Source organism: Bos grunniens, chromosome 4 (assembly GCF_055505025.1).
Source record: "Bos grunniens cultivar Pamir isolate PY7600 chromosome 4, Bosgru_T2T1.0, whole genome shotgun sequence".
NCBI classification, from domain to species: Eukaryota; Metazoa; Chordata; class Mammalia; order Artiodactyla; family Bovidae; genus Bos; species Bos grunniens.
In genome coordinates this window covers 56,576,124-56,602,154 of record NC_141168.1, presented here as the reverse complement: position 1 = coordinate 56,602,154, position 26,031 = coordinate 56,576,124, and the positions used below count along the sequence as shown (strand labels likewise).

The 26,031-nt window shown below is 37.8% G+C and overlaps 1 protein-coding gene across 16 annotated transcripts in view; it reads right to left on the bottom strand.

The window, feature by feature from the left end:
* The window catches only part of BBS9 (Bardet-Biedl syndrome 9), a 481,107-nt gene that overhangs the window by 345,254 nt on the left and 109,822 nt on the right, over positions 1-26,031 (bottom strand). For 14 of the 16 annotated variants that reach the window (XM_086396500.1, XM_086396501.1, XM_086396502.1 and 11 more), the window contains 2 exons: positions 10,066-10,240; positions 3,181-3,265 (listed from right to left, as the gene is read on the bottom strand). In XM_086396500.1, coding sequence (XP_086252626.1) covers positions 3,181-3,265; positions 10,066-10,240 — 260 coding nt within the window. Of the gene's footprint in view, positions 1-3,180; positions 3,266-10,065; positions 10,241-23,598; positions 23,765-24,907; positions 25,684-26,031 lie in introns of those variants that run through there. The other 2 variants (XM_086396512.1, XM_086396514.1) reach the window with 2 other exon arrangements.

The window sequence follows — 26,031 nt, the reverse complement described above, 5'->3', positions numbered from 1 at the left end:
TACGGAGTGCCACTCTTTGCAAACTTCCCTTAAGAAATATACCACATTCTAAATTAATGAGTCTCAAAATGCACAGTAGTTTACTAAGAACAATTATTTTAAAATCCTTCCACTTCCAGCCATGATACAGTAACAGGAAAAAAATTCTACCGTCCCACCTGAAACAACCACAACATGGACAAAATGTTTGAAACAACCATTTGTGAGGCATCGGATATCAGAAAAAAGGGACAGCAATCCCTTGAAAACGGAAAACAAATGAGGTGAGTGGAATAACTGCCCCAGCCATGAGAGAGAGTTTTTCGGCCATGGGACAGGGAGAAGAAACCCAGGCAAAGCCCACAAGGCCCCCTGGGTTGAGGAGATGAGTGCTAACAGCTGAGAGAAACCAAGGCAGCTGGAGTTCCCAAGACAGCATGCTCAAAAAAGAGAGAGCAACACAAGGACAGGACTCTGAGACCTCTTAAGAATTCTCTCAGATATTCAGTTGAGTACTTATCAGCACATTTATGTAGAAAATTACTCAAAGCCAGGGAAAGAACCACCCAAAAGGATTAGCAGTAACAGCGCCCAGCATTTACACAGGGCCTGGAATACTGCCTGTGCTCACAAGCCAGACTGGAACACCTCATAATTCACAGGGCGTTGGAAAGAGCATTCAGAAGGGCAGTACCTCAGGAGGGGGTACAATTAGCTCCAGAATGAGCACTGCTCTGGTCCCAACTAACAAGACTTAAAAGCAAGACCAAAAAGGATCAGACTGTTTCCAAGTAACTTAACTGTCTTCCAGGCCGAAGCTCAAAAAGATTTATAGAAATACAAAAGTATGTAGCTTGGAACAAAGTAAAACTGACTATATCCTGCTGCTGCTGCTAAGTCACTTCAGTCGTGCCCGACTCTGTGCAACCCCATAGATGGCAGCCCACCAGGCTCCCCCGTCCCTGGGATACTCCAGGCAAGAACACTGGAGTGGGTTGCCATTTCCTTCTCCAATGCATGAAAGTGAAAAGTGAAAGTGAAGTCACTCAGTCGTGTCCGACTGTTAGCGACCCCATGGACTGCAGCCTACCAGGCTCCTCCATCCAATATCCTGGCATCTAATAAAAACTTAGACAGCAGCACAGAGACAGAACTCAGATCTGTTAAGAATCTTCTCAAATAAGCTGAGTACATATCAGCACATTCATGCAGAAAATTACTCAAAGCCAGGGAAAGAACCACCCAAAATGTGGTTTTTAGTAGTTTTAGTTTTTCTTTTTAATTATCAAGCATGTAAAGAAACAGGAAAATGTGATCCATAATGTAGAGATAAATAAACTGTATTACATACAGTTTATAATAATATACAGTTTATAATACTTATGTTAAATAAATTGTATCTATTTAATTTTAAAAGTATACAAGGAAGATATTTTTTAAAACACCTAAATTGAACTTGTAGAGATAGAAACTATACTAGACAGGAATTAATACCAGATTAGACATTACAGAAAAAATATTAGTGACCTTGAAAACACAGTAGTAGAGGTTATCCAAAATGAAATAGAAAAGAGAATTTTTTAACACAAAGAGCAAATCTGTGACCTGTAGGGTAACTTCAAGTAGCCTAAATGTATGTGTAACTGAGTGAGGAGGAGAAAAGATGGAGAACAGAAAAATATCTTTGAAGAATAGCTAACAATTTTTCTAAATTTCATGAAAACTATAAATTTACAAGTACACTAAGTTCACAAATCTATAAGCACCAAAAAAAGGAATGAAAGAAAACTATACAAAACACATTATAATCTAACTGCTCAAAAGAAGTGATACGAAAAAAAATCTGAAAGACACATGGAGGAAAAAGATATTGTGTACCAAGGAACCAAGATAAGATGAAAGATTTCTTATGGGAACAATGCAAGCTAGAAGATGGAGGAGATCTCTGCTCCTAGAGGAGGAAGTCAAGATGGCAGAGTTGGAAGATGTAGAACCCACTTGCTGCATCAAACACAACAGACATACTTCCATATGTGGAACAATTCTCAGCAAAAAATAACTGGACATTGGCAGAGAGACTCCTGTACAAGCAAGGCTGAGAGAGAGATCCACATGTAATGAGGCAGCAAGGGAAGAGAAACCATCACCTGTACCCAAGGGAGAGGACTCAGAGGAGAAGAGAGATTTCACAGGCACAGATCCTCCCTGGGGAGTGAGCAGTTGGAGCTACATATTAGGCACCCCAGTCCTGGGGTCCTCCACAAAGAAGACGAGCCTCTTGGCTGGTTGGAGGGCTGGTAGGACTAACAGGAAGGCTGGGGAAAGCCTTCTGTTCCCGAAGGAGTGTGCACATGCTTGTTCACTCCTGAAACAGGGCAGAAAGTGCAGATCAGAACTTTGTGAGTAGCTGACTGGCTTTTCTCAACTGCCCATGAACAAACTGAATGTTCCAGCCCCACTTACGTCATACTGCAGCTCCACACTGGAGTGAGAGCCAACATGACCAAGGAAAGAACCCAGCCATGAGACACAAAGGCAGCTAAGACCCAAAGCAATGTCTAAGCAGGGAGGGGACAGTCATTATTGGTGCATATGCACAGGCAGCAGCACATCAGTCTCTTCAATAAGCAGTTCTGGGAATACTGGGCAGCTATATGTGAAAGAATGAGATTACAACATTTCATCACACCTTACACAAAAATAAACTCAGAATGGATTAAATATCTAAATATAAGTCCAAAAACCATAAAACTCAAACATTTTTTCTTCAAACTACTTTTCAAAGTTACCAAATTTTACTTGTGCACAAACTTAATCTTTGCAGGCTGTGAAAAATTTTCATCTTTTACTCATATTTCATCATGCATCTATACGAGTAGCAACTTTTTTGTCTATTAAAGGAATTTTTTAATTTTTATTTTGTTAGTTTTTAATCAGTTCAGTTCAAAGTGACCCCATCTGGACATTTATAATCCTAGTGGCACAATTCTATAATCTGGTACATTGTGACCATGACTAGGCATGTGTCTCCATTGCTCAATAACAGCCAACTAAATTCTCTGATCACTGACATAACCTTAACACAGAAAATGGCTGAAATATATTTTTTTAATTTTTCTTCCCAGGAATTATTATTCTGAACAAACATCTGTGATCAGATATAACATTTCTAAAATTTTTATATATTTTAAAAGGCCTTACAACTAGTCTTTTTCCAGACCCATGTTTTTGTTGTTCAGTCTCTTGTCTTTTATCTGCATCCGTTGCAAAAGCAAGTACTTGGTATCTGTTTAAAAGATATGGAATAACTGTAAGTGACTTTATAGTTAAAATGTGTAAATTATTTTAAAAGCACATGATCTCAATATAATTAAATTTTTAAATATACATAATCTACAAATCTTATGTATCACATTCTCCTTGATTTTAAACATTGTAAAATTTAGTGAATTAACTTAGAAATGAATTCTACTGAATGACGACAAATTTGTACTGTGGCATAAGACTATGTAAAACTGTAATGACAAAGAAATTGTAAGCATATGTCCCAAAATTCAATATTGGGGAAAAGGCTCTGCCAAATGTCAAAGTATCTCCCATTAGAATTTTATGTGATAAATAACAATACTCAATAAAGATCCAGTACCAAAACCCAAAATAGAAAAAAATACAAATAATGCAAAACAACCAGATGAGTTATTGCAACCATACCCAAAAAAGTGGCAGTAGAAATTATTAATATCTGTAGACCCCAGAGGGTCTGAGTTTAATTCCCAGCTGAACCATTAACTAGTTGAGAAAATTTTTGAAAATTAATCACTCTATGCCTTAATCTTTCTTATCTAAAAAATGGGAATAATAATAATCTTAAGCATTATTAGAAGAATTTAAAAAATAATTTAAATGTCTGGTACTGTATCTGATATGGTTTCCCTGGTAGCTCAGCTGGTAAAGAATCCACTTGCAATGCAGGAGACCCCAGTTTGATTCCTGGGTCAGGAAGTTCCCTGGAGAAGGGATAGGCTACCACTCCAGGATTCTTGGGCTTCCCTGGTAGCTCAGACGGCAAAGAAGCTGACTGCATTTGGGAGACCTGGGTTCGACCCCTGGGTTGGGAAGATTCCCTAGAGAAGGACATAGCAACCCACTCCAGTATTCTTGCCTGGAGAATCCCCATGGACAGAGGAGCCTGGTGGGCTACAGTTCATGGGGTCACAAAGACTTGGACATGACTGAGCAACTAAGCACGGCACAATATCTGATATACACTAGATACCCAGTTTTTGACTGACGGTTGACAAATAGACAGATACAGATTTCTATGTACACAGAGATAAATCACCTAGTAATTTATCTTGTATGTAATAAGTTCTCAATAATGGATATTATGGACATTAGGACTTTCTATCAGTATTTTATTTCAACAGCAACATTTAATACAACATTGTAAATCAATTATAATAAAATAAAATAAATTAAAAAAAATTGTAACATTTAGCTCAGAGCATCCTTCAAATCAACTGATAAATATCATTCAATTTAGAAATTATTAATTTAGACAATAAAGTTTAAATTCCCTAATTTCCATTAATTTATGGTGTACTTTTAGAGTAATAATCCTACTCAAAATGAAGAAATTTTAGGCTCATAGATCCCTTTCCACTTTCTATAGTTAAGAGAAAAATTAGTAAAGAGATATATTCTGATAGCTCCTATTGTCTAAGAGAAAGATGTCTGATAGTGTAAACATCAGGGACCTTAATGAAGAAAGGCAATGTAGAATATCTAAATAAGCACTAAAATGTACACTAGTATTTCAATGTTATATACCAACTCGTATTCTATTTCAGTCAGCAATATTTCATTTGTAAAAAGCCTCCAATTTTCAGTGAATGAAGAATGACTATGAATTATGATAGATTTTACAGTACATTCATGAAAACCGGTCTTCCAGTTAATAAGAAAGCTTAATGCATATAAAGTTCATTCATTCAATAAACATATAGTAGGGATCTCACACAAGCCTTAACAACAGGGAAAACTACTACATGACCTATATTCACCAGGACCTTCCAAAGTAGTTGAGGAGATTCATATATAATACAAACAAATAAGTGTAACTCAGAGTACACTGTGCTGACTGGTATGTACATAAGTACCAAAGGAATATGATGGCAGAAACAGGTAACATGGTTCTGTTAGGGGAAGCACACTGACTGAAACCGCCCACCCTGGCCAGGCACCATAGTAACCATTTGCATGAGTTGTTTTATGACAGGAGGTCCTGATAAGGACCATGGAACTAATAAGCCACTACCAACCAGAAGAGTTCAGGAATGGTCAAAAGGAGACACCACATGTCCAACCACCTCCCAGAATCCTTCTCTCTGGCATGCATTTTGGTTGAACAAGGAAAGGACTTAGGAAGTCCTCTGAGTCAGAATGATTGGCTAAAGACAACCCGGAAGCTAATCCCATCACCATAGAAACCCAAGACTTCGAGACACGTGGCAGAGCTGTTCTCCTGGGTTCCCTTACCCTACTGCTCTCCACTTGGGTGCCCTTTCCCAATAAAATCTCATGCTTTGTCAGCACATGTGTCTCCCCGGACAATTCATTTCCAAGTGTTAGACAAAAGCCCAGTTTCGGGGCCTGGAAGGGGTGCCCCTTCCTGCAACAGGTGGAGGAAATATGTATGTTCTTGGTATCAGTTAAGGAGGAGAAAGCTAGGTTTTGAAGAACGAGTGAAAACTCACCATGCTGTTAAAGACTAAGAAACATTATGGCAAAGCAAACAACACATGCAAAGGCATGCAGCAGTAAAAGAGACATCAAAGGCCATGGCAGGAGCTTAGGAGAGACGCCTGGCAGAGAGGAATAAGTCATAGGAAATGAGACCAAAAAAAAACGGTAGCAGGCTAAAGATCTCAACCTTGTAAAACCATGCTAAAAAATTCCATAGGCAGTTGCAGCAAATACCATCTGAGAATGACCTTCAATATCCCTAGGTCTTCAAAACTGCCAAATAATTACACCTCACGCTCTGACCAAATAGGATTCCTTTAGTCTTCCTGGTTCATGATAACAGAAATAGTGTGCACTGGTGAGGAAAACATCAGTCCAGAGCTGGTCCTAATGGACCAGCTTTAATGGACCAGTCCTAACGGATCTAACCTCAGGCAATAATTAACATAGGCAGTTCATTTCCTGCAGACACCAACCTACCAGAGGATATTATGGATATTAATGAGGTTGTTGCAAAAATCCAAAGCTTTTGAGCTGTTTGAAGCTTCTTATATAACTGTAGAGAGTTATTATTTCATCTGAGGCATAAGTGAACCCCTAAAGTGGTCTCATTAACATCAAAACAACATGCAGAGACACAGCAGAATTCACTTCTGATTTCTAAATCCAGAACAGTTCTCTTCCTGTAAGACAGCTCAGAAGAGGATTTTATTACTAAACATAACTGGCAATAAATTTAGATGATGACAAACTTCCAATAGCATTTATTTTACAATTCTTTCTTAAGTTCGCTTAACTGGGATCAATAATGTACATGGAAATCTATTTCCAAAACTGAACAATTCCAAGCAGACTTGGAAATTCTGAAATAAAACACTTGGATATTTTTTCTTATCACTCAAGTGTTCAGTGCTATAAGCTAAAGAATAAAATTCCCTTATTAAAAGTGCTGAAAGAACAATCAGGTCCAATGTAAAAAAAATTTCATGAAAGACTGTCATACATATTTTTCAGAACAGAAAGGCACTAATCACAGATCCAGCAAGTCCAGGTGAACCATGGTATTTTTTGAACCAATAGTCACAAATGCTTAACAGGTCCCATAGAGCACCAATGACAAATTCAACCATATAATTTAGTGCTCTTCTGTATCACATCATAAAAACAGCAGCAAGTAACTAAAAGATGGATTGAGGTGTCACAGAAATACAAAAGTAAACCCTCCAAAATCATTTATTTTCAAATGAAAAATAGCTGTCACCTGAAAGCGTGCCAGGAGATTTGGGAACTTTGATAATTTTACCTGTAGAATTCTACTAGAATTGGAAGCTCTGGATACAAAGCATTACTATGTTCATTCCAACTATAGCTAAAACATTCTTGACTGTGCTAGTGAGAATCATTTTCACTGAAAGATTCCAGTAACAAAATAGAAGGTTTTCTCATAAACTTTTCATTCCTTCATTCATTAACATTTCATTAACATAATGTTAACATAAAATTAACATTTCATTCCTTCATTCATTAACAAGTAGATCTTGTTAAACATCTACTTTAAAAGAATAGACATCAGAAAGGCCCGTCAAAGTCTAGATTAGAGATAACAAAAACAGAAATCCAACTGGAAAGATAAAGACCTGAATGTCAATCAGAATGTGAAGCAAGAGCTGAGTAAGAGGGGAAAAAAGTAGATAGATCATGATTTATTGCCTAAATAATTCTGACAAGGAAAGAAAGAGAAAAATAAAAGACGGTCCAAGTTGGCAAAAACATGGCCAAGGGAATGGCCATAGGCCCCTTCTCTACCAAAAAAAAAAAAAAAAAGCAGTTCTCTCACTTTCAAAGAAAAACAACATTCAAAGTATGTCCCTGAATTAGAAGCACCTGGAGCATGTATTTGTAATGATTTCTGGATCTTTTTCCCAAACCTACTAAATCAAGATCTACAGGGTTGGGGCTTGAGAATCAGCAAACATACATTTTATAAAAGGAGGCCCAGATGATTCTTATGTACACTAAAGTTTGAGACTCATAGCCTTCTCCAGTTCCTATCTGAACATAATTGATCTGTATTCAAATTAATTAAGTATCAACATCAAAAATGAAGATGAGTTATGTCTTAAAAGCCTTTTATATTAACTGATTATATTTTTAACTGATTATAGATTTAACAAAGCCTCCAAAGACCAAAACTACAGTTTTCATGCTTTCTCCCATCCTAAATTACACCTGTGATTATCATTTAAAACTGTGATTATCATTTAACCTATTATACTTGAAAGTGTATATAAATACAATATACCACTTAATATTATAAACCCTCTTGATTGTCATTTCATAATAATCACAAATCCCATGCATTTTACCATTATAAAAGATTCACATAATAAATAAAGTGTGCACTTTTTAGTTCTATATGAAGATCAATTTAATAGATCAGTATGCTGGAGAATCACTACAGTTAAAACAGAATGAGTTTTTGTGAGATTAAACCTTCACATTAAGGAAACCTACACATTGCTTCCTCAACTAATCACTCCTGGAGCTATTACCAAATTAATTCCTATTCACATATTTCAAAGAGTAAGTCATGGGACATTCAAATCTTTATATCGTGATCCCAGTGTAACACCCCAGTATCACACTATTTGGCAAGAACTAGGGTGGAAAGCTGAAAACCAGATCTCCTCAATATTGCTTAAGTTTTGGTAGGATTGAATGAATTATACAGATTTTTTTTCAGTGTCTCAAAACAATTATAATATTTTATTTATTACCAGTAGAAATGCCACAACTTATTCATCTCCTTTGGACAAGAGCCATAGGCATTGTAGAAGGAATATGACATAATGATACACTACCTCCATCAGTTAACTTCTGCTTAGTCACAAATATTTGCTTATTTTCAGCGTTTTAAATCCTCATTGCCTTAACAATAATTCTCAAAGCGTAGATGGTCACTTATCAAGGGAAAACTACGTTAACTTGCAATATACACAATAATAAAACTTGAAGCAAAAATTTACAGCTGTTGCCTGATGAATTTATATACTTCCTTCCTGCCTTGGGAAAAATCATGTGGCCAAAAACAATACTGAAAGGCTATAATGAAGTGCTGCCTAGATGTTTAAAGTTCTAAATGCTGCCATCAGTAAGATAACAACAATAAAGTTAGTGAAGACATTATAATTCTCCAAGACTATTTCTTTTCCCAGAACGGATATCTACATTTTTTTCCTATTCTCTCTTCCAACAAAAAGCATAGCCTCCAAAACTCAAAACCATAATTCTTATTGAAATTTAGCTGGTAGAAGAAAAAAGTGTCTCAAACACAATTCACCAAAATCGATAAAAATTTCTAGAGAAAAGGGTCATTTTCATACTTCACTTCTGTGAACTGTTCTTTTAAAAACACTCATAATAACACTTGTATTTCTTCCCAGTATTCTTCTCATGTCACATACATTCTTTTTTTTGTTATAAAATCATTCTATGTATGTATTTGTATCTGGGTTTTTTTCATTCACACTGTGTTTATTATTTATAATTCAGGGAACAATTGCAATAATTATTGAGCATTTTCTATGGGGTGGCACTAGTGGTAAAGAATCCATTTCCCAATGCAGGAGACGGAAAAGATCCAGGTTCCATCTCTGGGTTAGGAAGAACCCCTAGGAAGAAAATGGCAACCCGCTCTAGTAACCTTGCCTGGAAAATTCCATGGACAGAAAAGCCTGGTGGGCTACAGTCCATAGGGTTGCACAGAGTTGGACACCGCTGAGTGCGCATGCACGCGCGTGCACACACACAGTGTACACACACACCCCATGGTAACGTAACATACACTTAATCCTTCTTAATCCGTCGAAACAGATGTTGCTATCTCCTTTACATTCAGGATAAGGCCACTGTCTTACACAGCTGTGAGTCGCAAAATCAGGACTTCAGTCCACGTATGCCTCTCTCCAAATCCTTCCTCTCAATCTCTGCACTATACTGCCTTGCAAATATTTTATATGTAAATTATATCCACTAACTCACCACAATTACATTATAACAACAAAACCACTGTCCTTTTTACTTGCAATACTCAAGTTTGTGGAAAAGAATTTATCAGCAGCATCAGTTCAGTTCAGTTCAGTTGCTCAGTCGTGTCCGACTCTTTGTGACCCCATGAATCGCAGCACGCCAGGCCTCCCTGTCCTCACCAACTCCCGGAGTTCACTCAAACTCATGTCCATTGAGTCGGTGATGCCATCTAACCATCTCATCCTCTGTTGTCAGCAGCATACGCACACACACAAAAAATCATGATTCTAAAGATTCAGGATCCATACTCACTTGTAACTTTCCACTTGATGGCAGGAAGAAACAGTAATGAAGGAATCTGTACGGGAACTGTAAGCAAGAGGGCCGGGTAGAAGAGAACCAGGGAGAAACCTCCCAAAAGCATAGCTTTCCTGCTCAAACACCATCAGCATCCCATCCACAGACTGGATACAAATTAAATCACGACCTAAAGAAAAATTAAAGGAAATTAAATGACATATTTGTTTTATAAATACAATGATTTTATCACTGTTCAACACAAAGTTAATTTTTCCCCCCAGGGGCAAAATGAGCAGCTTAAATCTTAGAATGCAAACCAATGAAGCTATAAGATTATTGTATTTCACTGTATACACATTTACCAGTTTCTTCACTATTCATGTCTATAGTTTTAAATATATTTGTTTTCATTTACATGAGCTAAAATTTCTAGCTCAAGATAATCCCTGAGAACAGTCATGACTCTGCAAGATATTATTTTTTCCAAAATCAGAACTACAAACTTTTCTGCACCAGTCTATTTTTCATCTTCATAGTATGTCAGCCCATATTTTCACAAGACTTAAACACCAGTCAAACACAGCACACCAAATCCACAGACATGTATTAAGCACCAGTTTTATATAAATAAGCGTTGAGCACTGTTGGGAGAGAAAACAATTAATACTTAATAATACTAATCATCGATTGTCATAAACTATCAACTGATTTTGAAGTGTTTTCTACTATTAATCAGTAAGTATTAGTCTATAGTGGAGAAGGAAATGGTAACCCACTCCAGTACTCTTGCCTGGAGAATCCCATGGGCAGAGGAGCTTGGTGGGTTGCTGTCCATAGGGTTGCACAGAGTCAGACACAACTGACACGACTTAGCATGTATGCATGCCTTGGAGAAGGAAATGGCAACCCACTCCAGTATTCTGGCCTGGAGAATCCCAGGAACAGGGGAGCCTGGTGGGCTGCTGTCTATGGGGTCACAAAGAGTCAGACACGACTGAAGTGACTTAGCAGCAGCAGCAGCATTAGTCTGTAAGTTCCTCAGTTATGTTCGACTCTTTGCAACCCCATGGACTAAACAATGTAGTCCCTGGAATTCTCCAGGCCAGAATACTGGAGTGGGTAGCCGTTCCCTTCTCCAGGTGATCTTCACAACCAGGGAAGGAATTTAGGTCTTCCACATCACAGGCCGATTCTTTACCAGCTGATCCACCAGGGAAGCCCCCAAACTATAAACAGATTATGAAGTGTTTTCTACCATTAGTCTGTAAAAATATTAACTACAAGGTTCACCATTCTTCAAATACACTGAGAAGATGACAGTGATGATGATTTCTATAGTACAGTCTCTATCCAGTCAGGAAAAACAAGACCAGGAGCTGACTGTGGATCAGATCATGAACTCCTCATTGTCAAATTCAGACTTAAACTGAAGAAATTAGGGAAACCCACTAGACTACTCAGGCAAGACCTAAATCAAATCCCTTACGATTATACAATGGAATTGACAAATGGATTCAAGGGATTAGATCCGATAGACAGAGTGCCTGAAGAACTATGGACGGAGGTTTGTGACACTGTACAGGAGGCAGGAATAAAGACCATTTCCAAGAAAAAGACATGCAAAAAAGCAAAATGGCTGTCTGGGGAGGCCTTACCAATAGCTGCGAAAAGAAGAGAAGCAAAAAGCAAAGGAGAAAAGGAAAGATATAAGCATCTGAATGCAGAGTTCCAAAGAATAGCAAGAAGAGATAAGAAAGCCTTCCTAGGTGATCAATGCAGAAATAGAGGGAAACAACAGAATGGGAAAGACTAGAGATCTCTTCAAGAAAATTAGAGATACCAAGGGGACATTTCATGCAAAGATTGGCTCGATAAAGGACAGAAATCATATGGACCTAACAGAAGCAGAAGATATTAAGAAGAGGTGGCAAGAATACACAGAAGAACTGTACAAAAGATCTTCACGACCCAGATAATCACGATGGTGTGATCACTGACCTACAGCCAAACATTCTGGAATGTGAAGTCAAGTGGGCCTTGGAAAGCATCACTACGAACAAAGCTAGTGGAGGTGACGGAATTCCAGTTGAGCTATTTCAAATCCTGAAAGATGATGCTGTGAAAGTGGTGCACTCAATATGCTTGCAAATTTGGAAAACTCAGCAGTGGCCAAAGGACTGGAAAAGGTCAGTTTTCATTCCAATCCCAAAGAAAGGCAATGCCAAAAAATGCTCAAACTACCTCACAATTTTACTCATCTCACACGCTAGCAAAGTAATGCTCAAAATTCTCCAAGCCAGGCTTCAACAGTACATGAACCATGAAATTCCAGATGTTCAAGCTGGATTTAGAAAAGGCAGAGGATTCAGAGATTAAATTGCCAACATCTGTTGAATCATGGAAAAAGCAAGAGAGTTCCAGAAGAACATCTACTTCTGCTTTATTGACTACGCCAAAGCCTTTGACAGTGTGGATCAGAATAAACTGTGGAAAATTCTAAAAGAGATGGGAATATCAGACCACCTGACCTGCCTCCTGAGAAATCTGTATGAAGGTCAAGAAGCAACATTTAAACCCATACATGGAACAACAGATTGGTTCCAAATTGGGAAAGGAGTACGTCAAGGCTGTATAATGTCACCCTGCTTATTTAACTTATATGCAGAGCACATCATACAAAATGCTGAGCTGGATGAAGCACAAGCTGGAATCAAGATTGCCAGAAGAAATATCAGTAACCTCAGATATGCAGATGACACCACCTTTACAGGAGAAAGCAAAGAAGAATTAAATAGTCTCTTGATGAAAGTGAAAAAGGAGAGTGAAAAAGTTGGCTTAAAACTCAACATTCAGAAAACTAAGATCATGGCATCTGGTCCCATCACTTCATGGCAAATAGATAGGGAAACAATGGAAACAGTGACAGACTTTCTTTTCTTAGGCTCCAAAATCACTGCAGATGGTGACTGCAGCCGTGAAATTAAAAGACACTTGCTCCTTGGAAGAAAAGCTATGACCAACCTAGACAGCACATTAAAAAGCAGAGACATTACTTTGCCAATAAAGGTCCGTCTGGTCAAGGCTATGGTTTTTCCAGTAGTCATGTATGGATGTGACAGTTGGACTATAAAGAAAACTGAGTTCCGAAGAATTGATGCTTTGGAACTGTGGTGTTGGAGAAGACTCTTGAGAGTCCCTTGGACAGAAAGGAGTCCAAGGACTCCTTTCCATCCTAAAGGAGATCAGTCCTGAATATTCATTGGAAAGACTGATGCTGAAGCTGAAACTCCAATACTTTGGCCACCTGTTGTGAAGAACTGACTCATTGGAAAAGACCCTGATGCTGGGAAAGATTGAAGGCAGGAGGCAAAGGGAACAACAGACGATAATATGTTGGATGGCATCACTGACTCGATGGACATGAGTTTGAGCAAGTTCTCGGAGCTGGTGATGGACAGGGAAGCCTGGCATGCTGCAGTTCATGGGGTCACAAAGAATCGAACACAACTGAGCGACTCAATTGATAGTATCTCTAATCTGAGAAAAATCCAGTGACTCTAACTTTTCACCTGCTAGTGTGATTACTATATACTATTGTCTAAATATCACAAAGGGAAGAATTCTGTCAAAGGAAAATCAAGTTACACTAAAGGAATAAACAAAAGGTCAGTTTTCTAATTAATTTGTCATCTCAAACTCATACTTACTGTGTACAGTAAGTCCTATAGTAACTATTTCATATTACCTTGATATCAGGGTCAATACTGGAGAAGGGCATGGCAACCCATTGCACTATTCTTGCCTGAAGAATTCCATGGACAGAGGAGCCTGGCGGGCTACAGTCCATTGGGTTGCAAAGAGTCAGACACAACTGAGCGACTAAACAGAGTCAATATAGTATATATGTATCTAAATGTTGAAGTTTAAAGAATACTTTACTCAAAAACAAATGAAATTGTATAGAAATTGATGGCGATCTTATTACTGTATCTGATTATGGAAACAAGGGCAATTTTTAAAAAGAAAAACGTGTTGCCAAAGGAGTGTTTTTAAAAGAAAACACACCGTGATTTTGGGTGCTTATTACTGCAACATACTCCACCCTCTCTTGATTGATTCAATAAATTTCACCATTTTTAAATAATCTGAGAAACGTTTCAGGTTGAATATTGTCTTAGCATATGTTCACTAAACACACATCTGATTCACTCTGGCATCTCTAAAGAAAAAGAGATTGTTCCTGTTAATGCTGTTTTGAAGAGTATTCCCTCAATGCTCAAATTCTTTTATAATGCATAGTAGGTTTTTTAGTCACTGTTTTAAGTTTTTTTATCTATTCTTTATCTACTAATTATATTAAAGCTTTCAAACCATAAGGTATGAGACTGTATGGGTGCTCTGTGTACTTGAATTACCTCTAGACACACAGCCATCCAGACAGAATCAAAGCCTATATCTCCAGGCCTGTATAACAGATATATCATATGATTACTTTCTTGCCAGTGAGACAGGAGCAAGGTGATATGTGCACCATCCAGACATATCCTTAAAAGGAATGAGTATACACTCTTTTCCTCTCTTCCCAGCATGATGATAGGGCTGGAACAGCTATCCTGGCCTCAGAGATAGAAGCCACATATTGAAAGCAAAAGAGGTGCCTATCAGTCCTGGACTACTTTATCTCCAAGTGATCAAATTTGACAGAAATAAACATCTTCCTTAATTAAGCTGGGTCTTTATTAAAGCAACCACATTTGTATCTTAAATAACATAGAACTTATCTGAGCATAAAGACCCACCCAGCTTTGCTGACTCTTAAAATTTAATTTCACTTGATTAGACCCTGGTACCAAAACACAACCAGATATAGAAGACATTGGGACAAGTGGGGAAATTGGAATGTGAATGCATGTTAGGTAACAGTAGGAATTACTGTTAATTTTCTTAAGTGTGATCATGGTGTGATTACATAAGAGAATGTTCTCATTAAATATGTGTTTCAACAGTTATGAGTGAAGTGGCACAAGATCTGTAATTTGACTTCAAATCATTCACAAAAAAATTGTGTATACATGTATATGTTAAACATTTACAACTGTTGACTCTAAATGGTGTTAATACGGAGACTCATGTTATTCTGATATTTAAATTTTTCACAATAAAAATGTAAATAAAGTAAAGTGTTCAAATATATATCTTTTGTATACAAATGTACTTTTTTTAACCATCAAGGAGAATAGTGAGCACTGGCAAGTTGAGCAGGACCTAGGAGGAGGGCAATACATTTAATCTTAGGAAGTCAAGAATCAGAGACAGAAGAAATCCAATCAATGAAAAACATTGTTTCATTGATCTATGGGGGAGGATACTACTGTAACCAAATATAGTCTCTGTATTATTAAAGAATGTGAGGTCAAGATATGTATACTTCCAGGTAAAAGTACCAGTAAAATTTAAGTTCATTTCAATATGTTGAATGTCACTGAACCAAAGCCTCCCAAAGACCTCAAAGAAGTGCTCCTCAAATTGTGGCCCCCAGACCACCAGCATCAGTATTGTCTATGGAAATTCTTAGAAATGCAAATCCTAGAGTCCCACTCTAAATCTATGGAATCAGAAACTGGTCTAAGGGCCCAAGAAGTCTAGGTTTTAATAAGCCCCTAGAGGTTGTTTCAGTATTCCCTAGTAGCTTAGTAGTAAAGAATCCACCTGTCAATGCAGGAGACATGGGTTCAATCCCTGGGTCAGGAAGATGCCCAGGAGAAGGAAACGGCAACCCATTCCAGTATTCTTGCCTGGACAATCCCACTGACAGAAGAGCCTGGCAGGCTACAGTCCATGGGGTCCAAAAAGTGTCAGACACAACTTAGTGACTAAGCAACGACAACAAGAGGTTATTTGATGCATGATCAAGTTTGAGAACCACTGTTTTCACATGTTACAACAGACCTAGAGCTTGAAGAAAACTTGAGCCCCAGACAAAACTTGGCTCTTTAGCATGATATATGAAGTCTTTTTTGCAGAAACTCTAGCAATACAGAGGAAAGTACTATACTGTCATGTCCCCGTGGGCTGCCTCTATAGTCAGATAATCTGAGTTTAGTCCAGCTCAGCCAATTATTAGCTGTTACTTTGGGCTCAAATTCCTTATCTACAAGTTGATGCACCTACCTAGTACCCAGTATTTATCTACAAGATGATGAACCTACCTAGTTAGGTGTTATGAGAATTAAATTAAGCAATGTATGAAAATCAGAAGATCCAGGAGGGGTTAAATACTGCATCACATTATTATTTTTATAATTTTTCTCTAAGTTTCACACTGCATGCTGTATTAATATTTAAATACTTGCTGTCTCCCACGCACATCATGTTGGTGCACACTTCCTTGCTTTTGCTTATATTATTACCTTTCCAAAAAAAAAAAAAAACTCTCACAATTGTCTTCCGCTGGGATAGTGAATATATACTGGACGCATCCTGGTCATCCATTCCCCTCTCCTCCCATCTTTAGCCACAAAGCTTGAATGAGACTGACTTCATTCTAAACTTGAGGATAGGTAGGCTCTGACTTATGTGAACTAATTAGGATCCCACTAGTTACAGTGATTGGTTAAAGGATGGTTATAATTTACAGCCAATGAAAGAAACTAAATCCCTAAACTGAGATGAAACTAAAGAAAACCCTACTCTTCCCCCCAGGGAGTCACATGTGAGGCGGATAAGGTCTGGAATCACAGAAGCCATTTGACTTTTACAAGAGTGCGGTTAAGAGATCAGCTCTTAACTGTTTGAGCTAGCGCATCAAGTCTCACTTGGAACCAAACCTTTTCATGAACTTTACAGGTAATAAATTCTCATGAATATTGAAGCTGAGTTGGGTCTCTGTCCCTGAGCCAAGTGGATCAAACCATTTGTCCTCTGAGAGACATCACAGGCTGAAGCTCGTGTCTTCCCAGAAACCTTCTCTTTCCCTTCAATTACCCTCCAACTGTGATCCCGGAGAGCCCCACCCTTACCTTCATTTCACAACTAGTGACTGACCGAAATGATCTATTTTTGTGTCTCTCATTAACTCTAGGTTAAACTCAAAGGCAGGAAGGTAAACCTTACTCATCTTTGTAAACCCAACAATTAGAAAATGCCTGCCACATAGGACATACATTAATAAACATCTGTTGAGCTGAAGTAAGCTAGACAGAATAATTTATTCATCTGCAGCTCAGATTGGCTGAGACTCTATTCTATGTGCTTCACATACTGCATTTTAAGTACATGAAAAATGCTTTTTTTATTACAATCCTGGCCACTGGCGTTCAGAAAAATGTAGGGATCAATCCAAAACATTACTCAAAAATAAATAAATAATTCCTTCAAATCACTGTTTTGGGAGTCACTTCAGAAAACATACCAAAGGCTCCCCTTACAGATAATGGGAAAAGAAAGAACGGCCTATAGAAGCCATGAAAGTTCTGTAGTTCTAATACAGCAGCCAACAGGAAGCCTTCATAAAGGTGATGGGATTTCAGGAGCTATTTAAATGACCTAGCCATGAACCATACGGCCTTTACCACATGCTCAGTGCTATATTAGGAGCTGTAAGAAACATGCAACAGCAAATTACTCCTGCCATTTATTGAGCACCTGTTATGTTCCCACCTTTGTGCTAAACATTTACCCAGCACACAGCTACATGCTTTACTAACAACAGTCTCATTTTACACGTGAGAAGACTGAAAACCACAGAGCTTAAATAATTCGTCTAATGCCAAAGAATTAAAAAATGACAATATTCAAACCAGAATCTGACTCCATTATAGCACACTAGATCCATTTTTTAAAATAATGTATGCTGCTGCTAAGTCGCTTCAGTCGTGTCCGACTCTGTGCGACCCCATAGACGGCAGCCCACCAGGCTCCCCCGTCCCTGGGATTCTCCAGGCAAGAACACTGGAGTAGGTTGCCATTTCCTTCTCCAAATGTATGCTAACAAATACAGTCTAAATGATGTGAAACAGAGTAAGTACTATAGAAAACCAAAGCACTTCATTATGGTGAGTTTCCTGTGAAAGGTTTTGTGATAGAGGCTGGATGTAGCATACCTCTGGACTGAGAATGCCTAGACTGAGAAGGACAGGCAGAATGAAAAGGAATCAAAGGGAAAAGCAGAGGAAATTTCTGCAAGAGAAAAGAGAACATATTAGGAAAAGATACAGAGGCAGCTAGATTTGATATAATGAAATGGATCAAGTTTTACCAATAGGGCACGAAATGTAAAAGCAACAGATTGAAAAGATGACAATATCTAAGTGATGCTTCCTCAAAAAGCATCATTAAACAATACGGGGGAAATATCTTTTAAAGTTGAAATAACTAGGAAGGTTTGGAGATTTCATCAGAATTTAAAATCTGATGTTTATCTCATTAATCTTAACCATGATGAGAGAAAAATAAGCATTGTGATTTGAAATGCTCATTGCAAGATCTAGGGACAAACTGACAAAAAGACCAAGCAAAATCATTGTGAAAGAATTTTGGAAATCAGTTATTTTTCATTTCCAAAGACAAAGAAAAAATTCTGTGACTGTGGGGATGGGTGAGTGAAAGCAAGAAAGTTCCATTATGGCAACTTTATGAAATGAATATTTATTAAAAAGTGTATCCCATTTCCTGGTGATAAAATATCATCCAGTCAAAGCTTTAACATGATGCATAAACTGGTAATCAATTATATGTTGATTGCCTGCTAGTTTAACTGTTATAATTTTACTAAATTATAGCCCATTCACTAAAATGGTCTGTAGCCCTGTGTGTGTGCATGTGTGTGTGCGCGCGTGTGTGTGTGTGTGTGTCTATGTGTGCGTGCACCTATCTCGGTTCCTTCCACCATGCATGACCCAGAGCATTTTCCATCATTCATTATTATAGCAACAAGGGGCCCATAGAGGGTAGTTCTGAATACCCTTTCCTCCCTTTTTCTGCTGTCTTTTTCTTCCTGTGGAATCTATGTAGCAGGGGCAGAGGCATACATGAAGGGAGACTACCATTACTCAGCATGCTACATGCTTTCTGAATCTCTCTATGCTCATATTTCTTTTACACACTGAGGAAAAATACAAGTGAAGAAATGCAAACGTGACCTGTGGCCAAGCGTATATTGCAGTTCAGCATGCAGCTGTCAAAAAGACTTGGTCCTTCTCCAAGTCTGAAAAACACATGAAAAACAGCTGTATAGGTAGTCCAAAAGGCAGACAGGAAACATCAAGAGACTGATGCATACGAACAGAAGAGTCCAAGAGTCTGTGGAACTTCCGCTTGCTTGCCTTATGCATGCATGGAAAAAGGTTTTGTTGTTGTTACAGAAAAACTGAAACGCTAACTTATTAATCTTTATGCAAACTTAACTCAAAAATGATACAGCATGTTTGCTATGAGCAAGGATGGAAAAATGTTCAAAGTAGGATTTCAACAGATACTGACTTAAAAACAAATGGTAGGTGGATTGCTACAGCCTGCAAGATTGTAAACTTTCCATTAAATATCATTTCTTAAAGCCCTAAGAAAACGGGGGAAATCAAATAGGATACATGTGTTGAGCTAAATGGCTAACATTTTTTAAGTACGTACCAGGGAAAAATTATACAAATTCTCAACTATTATTCAAGTGTTACCCCAATAAATAACTTCATGAGAGTAATTACTTTAGGACTCAAAAAAATAAAAATTGGGACTACATACTAACTCTTTCTACGAACTTGCCTTTTGACATTTTAATGTGTCTCTTTTTAATAGGAACTTTAATACGCTTACAAAGACCACTAGTGTGTGTTCCACCAAGTTATTTATCACAATTTCCACCCCCCCAACTGTGAACAAGGTTAATAACATATTATAAAGAAATTACAACCATTCATTAAATTAGCATTACATGTGACAGATTCAATATGAATGCAATGTCAGAGTTTAAAAGGAGGTCCTAAACATTATATTATCACTTGCATCCACAAAATATTGGGTGAATTACATTGTCAGATGCAATGATCATGAAAGGTTTGATAATACTCTCCAGAATTCACATTCATTCAACAAATTCCACAAACATTCACTGAACCTAGCATGTGCTAGGAGAGACAGTTGCTACTCTCAGAACATGGGAGTTATAACAATGTGAGAACAGAGGTATACTAAAATAATTTAAAAGATGATGTACGGAAGTATGATTAACAGTATCTGGAAAAATTAAGAAAAGCTTCAGAACAGAAATAACACTTGGGTTTTGCAGGCTAAGAAAGAGTTTGCCAGACATTCAGGAAAGCAAAAGCAGAGAGCACACCATTCAAAGTCTTGGATTACAGGATTAAAAGAGAGCCATGTTTAAAGAGGAATAAGATCAGTAAACACTGAGGGAGGGTGTTGAGTGGTGGGAGACACTGCTGATGAAGATGGCAGGCATTCTCATCAGAACTGATGGCAAAGCCACAGCTGAAGCCCAGATTTGCTGCAAACTTATTTCAGCCCTGAAAGCTCTAGCAGGTTTCCTCGTCTGCAAAGCAGGTGTATAGGAGAAGATTGTATGATGCCATAGTCAGGACAAAATACAAAAAAAACATACTGGCTGGTACCTGGTAAGCTTTCAGTAAATGGTAAGTAATTAATGTTACTGGATTACTAGTCTCTTTCAGGCCAAATTATGTGAATAATTTAAAATTATAAGGAAAAAAATCCTTCAGACCAAAAAGGATAAAATTTAATGTGGGAAGAAGCATACACCAAATCAGAACTTCACCCTTTCTGCCAAAGCAAAGGGTTTTTTAAGACTTCAAGAACTATGGAAAATCTCTCAAAACCTAGGTCTGTGTGCGTTTCTGTCTATCCAACATGGTTTTCTATTTTAAGCTTACTTTCCTCAAAACGGCAATTTCTCTAATATGGTCACTACTGAAATCTCTAAAGAAGTACATTATGAGTGTGTCTGAAAGCCCTCTCTGTCAATGAGCTGCCCCTGCCTCTGTTCCCTCCCCCAACACACACATACCCAGATTCTTCCCCAAACCCCACCCTGCCTCTCTTTTATTGATGTTTTTTGCAGGATGACATAAGAAAGACAAGATAGATGATATCATACAGCAGAGCCCATTATTTATTAGCATTCCTTTCTTCTCTCTCATCCAAAAGGAAAATTCTTAAACAGTGAGGGTTGGGGATCTATTTTTTTTAAAAACTGGTTTGAAAGTGAGATAAATGTCTCAAGGTAATAACTAGCCATGATAAGAAATCCAGAAAACTCTTGCCCCAAAAATATTCTAAAAAGAAAGCAATTTAAGTATTTTGTATAAATACTTCTTTATTTGCAAATATTATCAGTCCCATAAAGAAATAACTCCAAAAGCTAAATATTTGCTTTTTGTATATTATTAACTCTCAATCCTAAAATCATCAGTGTATTAAAAGTCTACATCCCTGAATTCATTATAGCCAATTAAATTAGGTTGTGAAAAAAATAATGCCAGGAGATTCTTAGCTGAGGTTCAACTTCATCTCAACTCATACAATTTAAAAGGCAAATCAAAATGAATTGGGGATACTGACAACAAGGACTTTAAATTTCCTGAACTGTCAATTCTTATCACAAGGTTCGATGTGTTTGGTCTATTAAATGTCCTTGGACTCTCCTAAAAGAAGCAGTTAAAATACCATTTCCTGAATTAAAGGCATAAAAACAAATACACCAAAGTAATCATCTTAATATACAGATGCAATCATGTTGTCAACCAACTCAAAAAATTCAAAAGTACACCAGCATCTTCAGAAATAAGTAGAAATTAATAAGTAGGATATCCAAAGAACTCTTCAATGTATCTGCTCAATGAACTCTAACTACTCCCTCTCATCCAATCCCGACCACCAAAGACTTCAGGTAACATGGGGTTCTCAGGTAACATAAGCTTGTCCAAAGGTCCTTATGTGTTTGTTACTGTAAGTCCAATGCACCTCAGGCACCATTCCCCCATCTTAACCTCACAAAATCCTTCTAGATGTCCTCCATCCCCAGGATCCAACTCCACCACTTTGAAGCTTTCTCCAATCCCCTTCAGGCATAAATAATCCATTCTCCCTCTTTTCTTTCTGAGTACATTCTGCATCACTGCCTGTTAGTACTGACAAAATTTTTCCTGGTGATACAGCTAAATTTGGCATATCTCTCTCCCCTCTTCAACTTCCATAAGTGAATAATAAAAGCCTTGAAGGTAAGTCAATTTTGTTTTCATTGTCTAGCTCACAGTATTGAGTATAGGCTCTTATAAGTTGGTACTCCAAAAACACCTGTTCACGTCTAGTGAATCCTCGTGAAAGTAGAAAACCATGTCAAACTGCAGAACTAGATACAGGATGCTAATGATCATCAAGTAGCCCAAGATATTTGACAATATTATCATAGTCACATGAAAGCCCCATGAAATCTGGCATTATGCTTTATTCCCCACCCTTTCTACCCCAAACAGTCCCCAGGACATGCTGCTAAGTCGTTTCAGTCATGTCCGACTCTGTGCAACCCCACAGACGGCAGCCCACCAGACTCCCCCGGCCCTGAGATTATCCAGGCAAGAACACTGGAGTGGGTTGCCATTTCCTTCTCCAATGCATGAAAGTGAAAAGTGAAAGTGAAGTCGCTCAGTCATGTCCGACTCCTAGTGACCCCATGGACTGCAGCCCACCAGGCCCCTCTGTCCATGGGATTTTCCAGGCAAGAGTACTGGAGTGGGTTGCCATTGCCTTCTCCGCACCAGGACATAGCAGAACTCAATAAACATTTGTTGAATGAATGAATAGCAGCAAAGTAAATGTGGTATGAAAAAGGCCCTGAAATTATTAGTTTTAACACATGACACTTAAGAAACTAAATTCTGAATTATTTCAAGGCTTAATATTATGTCAAAAGACAAAGTACTTACTATATGCACATTAAAGACACTAGGAAATACTAAGCAGAGGGGGAAAAGATTAAGGATAACACTGCTTTTAAGAAAGATAAAAGCCTAATGGAAAGACATAGGAGATACAGGTCGGGTTGGGGAGGACAGCAAAAGGAAAATATATGCATGGGAAGGGAAATCACTTAACCATAAAGAATAAACTGTGGCAGCCCAAAGAGGATACAAAAGAAAAAGAATGATCTTTAAATCTATCAGTATTTTATAAAACTCTAACTTCAAAACCATACACAGATTAAGCCTAAAAGCTTTAGTAATTATTAGAGCACTGAATAAAGTCTTTCTCTGGGTAATATGAAACAAACAATTATCACCATAGGAAAAGTACCCCAAAAAAGGGTACTAAACAGGATGCATGCTTGCTCAGTCATTCAGTTATGTCTGACTCTTTGTGACCTTGTGGACTGTAGCCCACCAGTCTCCTCTGTCCATAGGATTTCCCAGGCAAAAATATTAGAGCAGGTTGCCATTTCCTTTTTCAAGGAATCTTTCCAACCCAAGGATCAAACTCACATCTCCTGCATTACAATCATATTCTTTACCACTGAGCCACCTGGGCTGCTGCTGCTGCTTAGTCACTCAGTCATGTCCAACATTTTGCAACCCATGGACTGTAACCTGCCAGGCTCCTCTGTCCATGGGGATTCTCCAGGCAAGAATACTGGAGTGGGTTGCCATGCCCTCCTCCAGGGGATCTTCCTGACCCAGAGATCGAACCCAGGTCTCCTGAGTTGCAGGTAGATTCTTTACCATCTGAGCCACCTGGGAAGCCCCATTAAATAGGATACTCTCAAGTATTTCTTGTTCTTAGATCAAGATGGTATATCATAAAAGAACAAATTGAGTAAACATGGGAAAAGTAACAAATAGAGTACAAAGTAGAGGAAAATACATAGTGGAAAGAGCAATGATTTTGAATCAAAAAGACCACATGGTCATGTTCTAAACCCTGCTCTGACACATTCTAGATATGTAACTTTGGCTACTTTAATTTCTGTTTCTTCACATGCAAAATAAACCTTATCACAATCTCTATACCCCACTGGGTTGCTGTAAAGACTAAAGAAGGGAACTTATGCAAACTACCCAGTTTAGGACCTGGAACATGGTAGGAATGTATGCCAGTCTTAATTCCAAATTTAGCACACTTAAAAAAAAATAAACCAACTATCCCTAGTACCTACACTTATATCTTGAATATCAGATACAGTAGTTTAGTCATTAAGTCTCTCTCCTTAAGTGTAAAAGGGAAGTAAACATCTCAGGGAAAAGTTAGAACCAAAAGTAACCAGGATGTTGGAAATGGTTCAGGTCAGAAGTTCCAATCTTTATTTGTTAAAGTCCTTGCTAAAGCAGTGATCCCAGGCTCTTGAACCTCACTAATGTATAACAGAAACTACTGGGGAAGATCATAGGTTGTAAACTGCCCGATAAGGAGATTTTTTTTTTTTTTAAATAAAGACTATCATCACCAGCATTATCTATATAGACAATGTAAAATAAATAAGTACAAAGTAGAAAATGTCAGTACTAAGCACAGCCCTTTAATTGAACAAATTTTAGATTTATGAAAAATTTACTATATTATTTAATTTTTCTTCATTACCCTAAGACCATTTAAAACTTTAATGGGGCATAGCATTTGAGAGCCATTACCTTATCCCAGCAGGAACCACTTTTAAAGAACTCCCCATATTAGCACTTATATACCACTAGTAATTAAAAAAAAAAACTCGGAAAACAAGCACAAAAAGTTTTTGCTTTATAAGAAGAAAGGAAAAACTGGTTTAAAACCTATTGAGACCTAGGTTAGATAAGGAAACAAGCATTTTTCATAATATGTTGGTTCTTTACAAACTTACCACTATCGGGTTTCTGGAATCAAAAAGTGAGGCAAAGGCTCCCTCTGCTGACAAATAGACAAAGAATCTAATCCTATCAAACAGCAATCAACTTTTCAAAAATTTTGCCACTAACTGGATATCACATGATAGATAAAACTAGTCTATCAAAGACTAGTTTTACTTTATAGCCTAAAACACTGAAATATATCTCCATCTGACACAAATGTGAAAGACATGTATAACTAGGCAACACTCCATATGTATTTCAAAAGACCTTTCTACACTGGCTTTCAATTTTCTTGCTGTCTACTCTATGCTCTAAGGGTTATCTGAGCTTGAATGTCATACAAAGAGGAAATTAAAGAAGCTAAAGAACTGAGGTGGGTTTCAAGAGATTGCATTGAACAAAAGTAACAATTTCTGAATGCAGTGACAACCTTCTCTCATAGAAATTTCATGAGATTAAGTAAATCAAAGAATTCAAAATTAACAATAGCAGGTTACAAGCACTGGCCCATATACTATTAACATACCCATCTCTAGCAACTATTCTGTAACTTGGGAAGATCAAGAACTATCATTCTTATTCGACTGCAGAGAGACCTAAGGCTCAGGAAGGTTCAATGGTTTGTTAAGGACACACAACCAGTAAGCAGCCAAGCCAGATTTAAGCCTAATTCTTAGTCTGCTTCTCTGACTGAAAACTACGCATAAAATAGATACTCTAATGACAATCTCCAAATTCTTTTCTGATTTCAAATTTAACACAGCTGTATATCACAAATACATTCAGGGTGCTTATAAATGGGGCTTCCCAGGTGGCGCAGAGGTAAAGAATCTGCCTGCCAATGCAGGAGACTCAGGTTCAATCCCTGAGTCAGGAAGATCCCCTGGAGTAAGAAATGGCAACCCGCTAGAGTATTCTTGCCTGGAAAATTCCAGAGGAGCCTGGCAGGCTACAGTCCACGAGGTCACAAAGAGTCAGACACAACTGAGCACACACACACGCACATGCTGATAAATAACATCAGATTTAAATACAGATTTCACTTGTTAAAGATTTCACTTTGGCAGACAAAACTTAATATAGCCTCTTGGTGAATTCCTCACTGTAATTCATTTACTCTTGTGTCTTATTTCTA